This window comes from Chionomys nivalis, chromosome 14 (genome assembly GCF_950005125.1).
Source record: "Chionomys nivalis chromosome 14, mChiNiv1.1, whole genome shotgun sequence".
NCBI lineage: Eukaryota > Metazoa > Chordata > Mammalia > Rodentia > Cricetidae > Chionomys > Chionomys nivalis.
In genome coordinates this window covers 50,473,595-50,483,725 of record NC_080099.1, presented here as the reverse complement: position 1 = coordinate 50,483,725, position 10,131 = coordinate 50,473,595, and the positions used below count along the sequence as shown (strand labels likewise).

The 10,131-nt window shown below is 37.5% G+C and overlaps 1 protein-coding gene across 1 annotated transcript; it reads right to left on the bottom strand.

Annotated features, from left to right (window-relative positions):
• Positions 1 to 1,804: 1,804 nt before the first annotated feature.
• Positions 1,805 to 9,882, bottom strand: Syt4 (synaptotagmin 4). Its single transcript, XM_057788782.1, has 4 exons — positions 9,616 to 9,882; positions 6,006 to 6,820; positions 4,204 to 4,324; positions 1,805 to 3,196 (listed from the first exon to the last, which is right to left on the bottom strand). The coding sequence occupies exons 1-4, from the start codon at positions 9,647 to 9,649 to the stop codon at positions 2,889 to 2,891; spliced, it is 1,278 nt and encodes a 425-aa protein (XP_057644765.1). The 5' UTR covers positions 9,650 to 9,882; the 3' UTR covers positions 1,805 to 2,888.
• Between the last annotated feature and the right edge of the window lie 249 nt (positions 9,883 to 10,131).

The window sequence follows — 10,131 nt, the reverse complement described above, 5'->3', positions numbered from 1 at the left end:
AAACTGCATCTTAGCTATGGCAATGCACCTCAGAAACCACGGAACTCGGGAGACCGGAAATGGAAGAGCCTGCCTCTAACACTAACATGGGCTGGCAAGACCATGTCCTGAGAAGAGCTAGAAGAATCTAGTGAAGTCACCTGATAAAACCCCTGCCTATTCCCACCCTGAAGAGAGAAGAATAGATGGAGGAAGGAGTGAGGAATACCAAAAGATCCTTCACCTATCTGTGCATGCACCACTGAGTCCAGTGCCTACGTTCCCCAAGAACCAGGCTTCACTTCAGGCTAGGCATGTCAAAAACAGGGCAAAATTCAGACCTCCACACATGAAAGATCTTGTTGCTCAGTCTGCACTGCTCCCTAACCTGTGTAGGTGTCCTATTAGGAAAAGAGAAAACCTCAGAAAGCAGTAACACAAAACGTACAACAGAGCCGTTGGCAGGACACTTCCTTGAGATTGTTTGGGCAAAAGCAGCAGTTTATTCGTGTCTTACAAACATACAGAGCTGGCACAAAAGAACAGACACCACCTCCCTTACACCATGCTTTCCTCTGCATCACTTCTACTGAACTACGACAAGTCAGTCACTGAATCTCACAGTTCTTCAGACACGGCAACCTCCCTATCTGGGTGGTTAGACTGGCTAAGCAGACAACAAATTAATTTACATGTTTAGTACAGTGCAGGAATTTTAGCAGAGTTGTATATTCACAATGATATTGTAATACATTATAAACAGTACAGTTTTCAGAAATGATGAGATCACTTAACTCCCTGTCTGTTCCAACTTTTCTCTTGCTTTTCTTCTTTCTTGCTTTTCTTTTTTTTTCCTTAAAACCAGTTGTAAATAGTTACAATCAACTTAACACCTTCAAAACACTTTAAATTGTGAAACTAAACACTATTTACAAACAATTTAATGTGATTTTGAAGTATTTTTTGTCAAACTTGTTTCCTATCTTTTAAAAAATCCTTTTCTAATAAGCATCCTATAAGTTGGATCACCATCAACTTCCTGCCACTCTGTAGGACACTTGGCAACCATGTCTCATGATATTAGAGCTCCAAGTTAGAGTTCATTCCACGACCTATGACATCAAATGTGCATCCATACAAAGGCCATCTGGCCTCCCCAAACTCCACACAGTTGCATTTCATTCCATGTTGGTGTCACAGACTGCTGAGTAGACAGAGATGTGAGATGATCTTCTCACTGGATGGCAATGAGTGCGGGAAAGCATAAAAGAGATTGATTTCAGTTTTGTACATACAGAATGAAATATATTTCCTTACAGAAACTTGAACTTCTTCATAGTCATAAAAAGCACAGACAAGTAGTTCGGAAATACATTTTCATTGAATTTACAAACACTGTGATATCAAACACATTCTCAAAAATGGCTAAAGCACTGACACAAAGCTTGACTCAAATGGTAAAGTTTTCAGTAGACATCATCTCTAACTTGCATATTTAATAATTCAGCTGGACCTAAGTCACACTCATGATTCTCTAACAACTCAGATATAAAGACATCGCCATCATCGAGTTAAGTCTTCCCAGAGAACACTAGAGCTCTGCTTGCATCAAACGAGTTTGGCAAGAGTTTCAGAACTTAGCGATTGGGAATGACACGAGACACGGTTCTGTATCTTAAAAATAACAGCTCAAGACAAATTGGTCTCGAAAGACAGTGTAGCACACACTGTCCATGCTAATTTTACAGCTTCAGTCTATTTTGTGAATGTCTGTAGATTCTGATAGGCTTATTGGTCTTTTGTCTTAGTCTTTTTACTTAATGTGGTTGATTTCAACCTGACAATGTACAGAATTTAACACATTTTCTTTTCTTTTGTTTCTCTTTAAGTAGTTTAGAACTTCCTGGGAAAGAATAAGTTAAATACTTAGGTAGCCATGCCCTCTCTGAGAGGGAAAGACAGCCTTGAAAATACACTCGTACACTGATACAGATTTATATATATATATATATATATTTAAAAACTGTATTCCTAACTGAATATCTAGCTTAAGTTTATTTGTTTCCACTAGTCTGACAGCTTCACAAAGGTAAGTAGGAGTATCTTAGGCCACACTGAGGCTTGGAATGGGCAGTGAATAATTCAAGACCATGGTTCTTATGTTGAAGTTACATTTTATATGACTCACATGTGATCTCAGGGAACAAAAAAAAATCTCATTGCAACCACAGTGTTCTTCAATTCAGCCCTTTAATTAATTTTTTTCTCAACTTGTTTGCTGTCTTTGTGAAATGAACCTAAGGTACCTACCCCTTTTATGATGAGATTGTATCAAATCATTACAAACCGAATGGAAATGACAGCATATCTTTGATATATATGACAACTATTTGTACATGAAATAAACTAGAAAACAGACTTGAGGACATTTCTGTAATATCTTTGGATTGAAATAAAACCTTTTCTCCCCAACCTGAAGAAACGTGGGTTGATTTTCATACAAAAAGGTGTGAGTTTTCATCTTGAACTCTTAACGATTACCTGGACTTCCATTACCAAGGCAAAAGTGACATTATCATCTACAACACACACCTACCTGCGACTTGAGATTAAACCAGAGTACTCACAACAGACTTGCTTGGCCCACTTAAGACCAGACAGAGGGAAATTGAGTATCTTATGAAAATTTAGTCAACACCTCTAATAAAGGAGGAAATTATCAAGATACACATTTACAACTGTTTTCTGGTCTACTACTTTAATCCACTTCTAACCTAAATTATTTAATAAATAATAAATAAACAAATAATAAAGTAGCTTGCCGTGCCACAAGCTCATAATCATGTATAAGAAAGAAATTTTCTTCTTGCCTAGCAAAAGCCTTTAAGCTCCGGCTCACGGCCAGGAAACTACCCATCACAGAGCGTGTGCCACTTAGCAATCTGTCGCCTGGGAAAGTCACAGATCTCCTTCCAGTGCCCCCCACTGCTTCCTTCTGCTGTGGCGCCCAGGACCAACCGACCAATCACCTCGTTTCGGGATCCCCTTTCCGAATCCAAAACTAAAAATTCAACACTTATTTCTTCAAGACTCTCACAAGGAATATCAAAGACAAACAGTTCGTTGAACACTGCATTGGGAGTGCATTTTTTCACGTGAGTCTTCTTTTTAGAGATCCTCTTCTTAGCATGGTACAGGTTCACTTTGACGTAGGGATCTGCAATGACATACAAGTGTTAAATTGTACGGTCTTAGCAAAAAGGGGAAGGAAAGAGAATGCTGCACATTGCCTAATCCAGAAAGCAAGATGAAGGCAGTGTCTAAGCTTGCTGATTTTATACTCTCAGTGAGTCTATCTCCTGGTAAGGACCGCTTTTGTTGTGAACAGGGATTTGAAACCAGGTCATGTCCTTTTTAGTTTTTCTACAGGTGGTTAGCCATTTTCAGGGTTTGCTTTTAGTTTACAAGAGTTGATCTCTCCTGTGACATTCATACTAAACTGGGTTCAGGATCATATAGCTTTCTATATCACATAATTATATTAATTTTGATTGCAGTATATACATTATTTATCTTTATGATCTCAAGCTTTAAGAACTTGTCTTCAATTTCTACAATCAAATAATAAGAACAACATCACTCAGAGATTCTTTATTAAAATATACATTTATAGTTTTGAAAACACCCTTCAAGTATTATTGTGCCCAATGTCTATAGTGTTTAAGAAATATAAAGAGGATACTCTACTAAGAAATGGAAGGATAAAGGATTTAATTAAGATTATTTTAACCTGTAACTTGGCTCATTTTCTTCCTCATATTCTACAACAAATAGTTTAGTTTTTCAGTTACTCAAAACTGAAATTTTATTCTTAAAGCCTATGTATTATTAGAAAAATAATAAGCTCACCAAAGAATGTGAGTGAGTAAGTCTTTTGACATGCAAAAGTTCAGAACTCTTTCTGAGCAATGTCAGGCTGCGTTGTTCCTCTTCTATTGTCATTGCTTTAAGTCATCCACTCGAATGTTCCCTCCTCCACTAACTTTGTCTCACAGGCATATGACTTTCTCTGTATTGCTAGCAGAATTGACTCATAAATTTTTCTCACAAAACTCGGCAATCCCAGTACTCATGATTGAGACTGACCAAACCAGAGTCCAGTGTTAGTTGACAATACATAAGCCAGTTATAGACGGAACTCTGGGATTTCAGAAGCGTTCTCACCTGAAAGTCCGGACACATCAGACTTCGGCAGGTGCCGGGCTTTTAAGACAACCACGGTGAGCGTGTTTGTGGTGGACTGATAGCATAGAGAGACCAGAAGCTCGCCCCGTCCGGAAGACTTCTAAACAAAGACAAGCACAGCAAACGTAGTACTCATGTTGAGCTTTTGTGCCCTCATCACAAAACATACAGCAACATAATACCTTTGTTATTTTAGTGCCGTGTTCCTATTTATTTTTATTTTAGCAAGCTAGAGAATCTGAGAAACGCTTGGCCCTATGATGACTAAAACCATTGCCTGCCATCTTGTGGTTGTTTTAGGTACTACCTAATACTAAAATTTCCAAGGATTTGACCACACCCAGTACTTACACATGTTTTGAAGGGTATTTATAATTATATTCCCAAGAGGATTTTTTCTTTAGTTTTTGCTATTCAAAGATATCTTTAATCTTTTAAGTTATTAATATATGTCAACCGATATGTGTAAGATCACAAGGCTGATATTTGATTTTAGTTTAAATTCTTCATTATTGACATTATTAACATTTGAATTCAAGCCAAAGAAGACCTATTCTGCATCCAGCCAGTATTCTGGACCAGGATCATGGAATTCTTGTCCTACATAGCCAAAGTACTTCCTCAATCTAAGGAGGAAATAAATGAATTTAAGTATTGGAGAGAACTGGCTCAAGTTTTATAACTTGCTTTTGGACAGTAACATGGACTCCTTCATTGCAAGATGTTTATATTTTATTTTACATTAAAGACATTAGCTAAGACAACTAAGGATGCAAAATACAAGCTTTAACTAAAACTAACAAAACGGTAACATAGGACTTGCTTATAATTAAGAACAGCTAAAGAAAAAAATACCAAAAAATATTATATGGCTATATTCTTGTGGCTGAGGAAGACCACCTCAAACTAAGCAACTGTACAAAAAGGAGCAGCAAAGAGAGTGGTAAAGAAAACAGCAAAGGTCCAGGGAGTTCTCCGACACTAAAGGGCCCGACCAGTTAGATGCCTCAGTCAAGCCACGCAGCCCTCTGGACCTGAGCTTTAACTGTTGCCAGTGTGGAGAAGACAGGAAGATGGCTACAAAGTGTTCTAAAGATATTTTTAACTCTAAAATGTGATTTTAAAAAGCATAAGTAATGTGACTGTTGTTTTTCTTAAATTATAGCATTGAGAGAACAAATTATTCCAAAATGCCACTTTTAGGACCAATGACACTATATATTTAAAACAGGAAAGGGTTCTGGGTGCTAAGTTGATGTCATATCATTTTCTAGTCACCCAAGAATTGTCAAGGAAGTACAAGTAGGAAGGCAGAGTAATTCACTTCCTTTATGTACCAGGAGAATGGACATTCATAAGTCAACATAACAGGATGACCCCTTGTTCAAAAGTAATTTAATTCAAATTCCACATCCTGAGAATAAATTGATTTAATTTTTATTTCACTTTTGATAACCTGTGGTAAGAGATGAAAACATGAATTTTAAAATAGCAGTCTTTTGTAAAATATTTTAATAGAAAGTAAAAATGCCTTTTACATAAATGATGTATAAATATCATAAAGTGTGGCCTCTTGTTTTATATCATTAAGATTCCTCGAGCATTTCAGCTGTATATTCGATTTCCTTTGTCTGCTCTGCTCTCTTGTTCTCTGTTTGCTGTCACCTACAGTAATTAAGGATAATGTGGACCAGCTCATCATTTGAATGAAAGCACCACAGATATTTTTAAAAACTTATGCTAAAGATTCCTTATAAATACTTAAATGCTTAAACAATTACCTTAGCGTTTCTCTTAATGATCTCTCTAGTCATTAACATTTTTCCATCTGATAATTCAATCCCTGACAGAGGGATCAGGACTTCTCCAATGATGTCATCTCTTGAAAACCGGTCAAAACTCAAAACGGTGAAATGCAAAGACAGCTCTTGGATGTGGGGATAGGGAATCCCATAGAATGTGAAGGTTTCATCAAACACGGGGTCCAGGGTCTTCCTCAGCACTCTGGTCTTCACTTTATGCTTCTTCTCTGGTAAGATTGTCATTTTGATGTATGGGTCAGAGGTCATGGATTGCTCATCCATGGCTGGTAAGCCCTGGGCTTCCTTGATGTTCACCACAAATGCTTTCTTCTCAAAGTTGTACTCTAGAGACAAGAAGAGTGTCCCCAGCTTCTCTTGTTTCTCTTCTGAAGTGAGGGAGGTACTGGACTTCAAGCTCTCTGGGGAAGCAGCCTCCTTTTCTCTCTCTGGGAAGAGCTTTGGGGTCACATTCTCTAGATCAGAAGGGCTGCCAGCTTTGAGATTGGTTTTGGGGAAATTGCCGTTGAGATCTCTCTTCTCCAGATCAAGATGCAGTGAAACTTTTGGCACAGCTGACTTATTCTTGCCTTCATTTTTGTCCTCTCCTCCAAACTTCTTCTTGCTGCTTAGGTTTTCAGGGTAGATGTCAACTCCTTTGAGCACATGCACGAACTTGTACGGAGGAGTCTTGTTGGACTTAGATGATCTTCTTTGGCAGCAAATCCAAGCGAAGAGAGAGACAGTGAAGACCAGACCAAATGCACTGAAGATCCCCACGACTGTGGGAATTTCATCTGTAAAACCAAATGACAAATGACGTCTATTAAATGATGAGAGTAGAAATGGAAGACTATAGGAAGAGCACAATAGAGCACTAGCTATAAGTGGAGAAGACTGAGTTACTTCCCCACAGTCCTGAGCATGAGTAATAGTAATGTTTCCCACTAACTTGAGATCTAAACATAGCCCTATGTGACACACAGGAGATACATTATGATTTAAAACTCCTTACTTCAATAGATTTTTATAAATAAATGAAAGTGTATCTGGAACAAATATGGGGTCATATTTAATATTCTCATCTAACTTTGTCTTACTCAGATATCATGAGTCATAAGTAAATGAAAGTGTATCTAGAACCAATATTGGATCATATTTAATATTCTCATCTAACTTTGTTTTACTCAGATATCATGAGTCAATATGAGGAAGTACTATTTTTATTATTTTTCATTGACATTTTGAGATTTTTCAGAAGCACCAATCTACTAATTATGAATATATATACACATTTATATACATATATAACCAACAAATATTGGGAAATTCTGTCCTTTTAATACATCTCTAGTCACCCAGGACTCAAGCAGAAAAAAAGAATACCTAAAGACAGTAATCTACACAACTAAAAAATTATGGGAAAAAACATGCTAGTCATTGGTTATTGTTACAAACCCATTATTTTTTTATTTTAATTGTGGAATGTGATAAAGAGATAAATATCTGTTAATAAGGAGAAAATAGTAAAAGAAAAACAATAGTTTGATAATAGTATATAATTGTAGCATTGTAATCTTTTTGTAAATATGAGCTTAAAATTCTTCAAGCCCTGGATTATCAAAAGCACAAAGTAATCTATGTGGGTTAAAAGAGAATAATGGTCATAAATCCATAGCCATTCCCAAAATGTGAGTGAAAAGTGAGTATAGGCAATTTAGAGTTCAATTTTGCCCATGTCTATTTATATATGGAAAAAGGTGATAAAATTGAAAATGGCATTGTTTTCTTAACTTTGCAAACATTAAATCATTGGCATCAAGTGACATTCCAACAGTGACCATGCATGAAGCAGATATCATTTCATATGTAAGCAGACTCTTCTAACAACTACTTAACAGCTGTACTGCCACATCTAAAGAGTAAACCTTTGCATGAAGTGAACATAACATGTTGTGCACATTTAGCTCTATCTTATCCATGTTTTATTTTAAATAGTGAATACTAAACATACACTTCCCAGCCCAAAAAAGGGTTAACACTTTTTAAGACTAAGAAGAGTAATCTTCCTTGTGTCCCTTCTCCATCTTCTAAATATTCTGTCCATTTACTTCATAATCATAAAAATGAACTCAAAGGAAATCAAATGAATTAAAGGTAAGAAAAATATGTGAGGTTGAAAACTAAGGCATCAATAAAAATTCTATAATTTATTTGTATGACTAAATTGAATAGCTAAAAATAAAAGTAAAGCTGCGAGTCTCACAAATCAGAAAAAAAAAAAAAGTGAATGCTACCGAAGAAAAGAGGAGGAAGAGTTAATCAGCTAAACAGTATCAGCTTCTTCCCTTCTCTTCAAATCTTTGTGCCCCCACACACACCCACACAACCTAATAACTCAGGGCAAGGCAGCAAGCGCAAGCTCAGGAACTAAGAAATGCTTCAGCCAATATGAGAAGAACAATAAAAGCAGCTGAAATCGATATTTTCTAAGTAGACAGACAAGTGAGCATGAACATACACTCACAAAGATAGTCTCTGAAGATGCCTCACTATGAGAAAATTTCTGATTTCACATCAAGAACTGAGTGTATCACACACACACATGCACACATGCAAATCCAATGATAAAAGGCTGAGAAAATCATTTACGCATATTTTATTATCTCTAATATTCAAAACATGAACTCATGTTCTGCTAATGTAACTACTGATACCGTACTTGAGTTTTGAGAGCAGAGATTATGCCATACTAGTCATTTTAATCACAATTATGATACATCTAGAGCTACTAATCGAAGATGTCTCCATCCTTTAATTAAAAAATACTTATAGATGAAAACCCTGGTCTTTTCGCAATAGAATATAATTGGACCTAGACATGTTAATTGATTTTCTAAAAGGCACGTCTAGTTTATTTACCAAAGCAGACAAGGATACCTTAGTGACAAATTTTTGGAATATGAACAGGAAAAGCAATCCAGAAAGCAGGATCTCTAATCCAAGTTTTGAGCAGCTTTTACTTAACTGTACAGCGCTGGACTCCAGAAAGCTCAACCGGGGACGTTAAGCAGGCCAAAGCCAATTTGATTTCAAAGTCCCCAGAACTATGGTATCACAGAATTCTGTCTATCATTAGCAATATACTTAAGGGATACAAGAAAACATAGCCAAGAAAATTATGACAACTTAATAAAATACTCATCTCAAATCCTCAAGATACAAGTTATTTTATGTCACACCGAACTCTTATGTAACCAAAGGCATATGTGGCTTCCTTAAAAGATTTACACACAAATAAGAATCATCCAGAAAATAACTGAAGCAGCGTTCTAACAACAGATGTCCTTGTCTTTCCTCAGCTCAGGCTTACAGAGCTCAGTGAACATTCGGGAACTTCTGGAAGGTGAAATCACAGAAGGCGATGTTAAGGAGAAAGATACCGAGAAAAGGAAGTAAGCCACAATTAACCATCTGCTGTTCTCGTCTTCCTTTCAAATTAGCTACTTGAAAACATACATATTCAACATCCAGAGGAGAGCACAGCCCTGAGCCCAGCCACAGCCCCAACCAAGTTCAGCAACTTGCTCACCGAATTCCACGCGGCTGGTAGTGATAGGAGCCATGTTTTCTGCGTGCTCTGTCCGAGGTGCTGAAAGAACTCCAGACAGATTCACCTGGAAAGACCCTGGAACAAGGCTTCCCGAGGAAACAGCCCGATCCACCGCACCTGCAGCGGGAGGGGCTGGAGGAAGGTCCGCGCTTTCTATCGGCAATGTGCCACCCTGCCCTGTTCCTGTTTTGGCTCTTCTGAAATGCTTGTCCCCGAGACTCCAGACGTGGCAGAAACACGAATTGACGCAATCCTGACGCTACAGGGCTGAAATCAGCACCTGCCCTCCCCCTTCTCCCTTCAGACGCTCCTCCTCGCCCTCCTCCTAGCACCCTCCCTCCCATCTTGAGGATTCAGCGCACACTCACCAATTATTTTAACTGTTGTGCTATTAGATATTAACTATGCTATTCTGTTAGGCTCAGAGACACGCGGAGACACGTCCTGAAACATATCCTTGACAGTTTTTAATCCAAAATTCTCCTTATCATCTAC

Bases quoted from the DNA above. Each gene is read 5' to 3' on its own strand.
- Syt4 (XM_057788782.1), bottom strand. From the start codon at position 9,649: ATGGCTCCTATCACTACCAGCCGCGTGGAATTCG. The intron at 6,821-9,615 runs GTGAGCAAGTTG...TTGGTTTTACAG, and splicing joins TACCAGCCGCGTGGAATTCG to ATGAAATTCCCACAGTCGTG. The intron at 3,197-4,203 runs GTGAGAACGCTT...ATGTCATTGCAG, and splicing joins TGATGTGTCCGGACTTTCAG to ATCCCTACGTCAAAGTGAAC.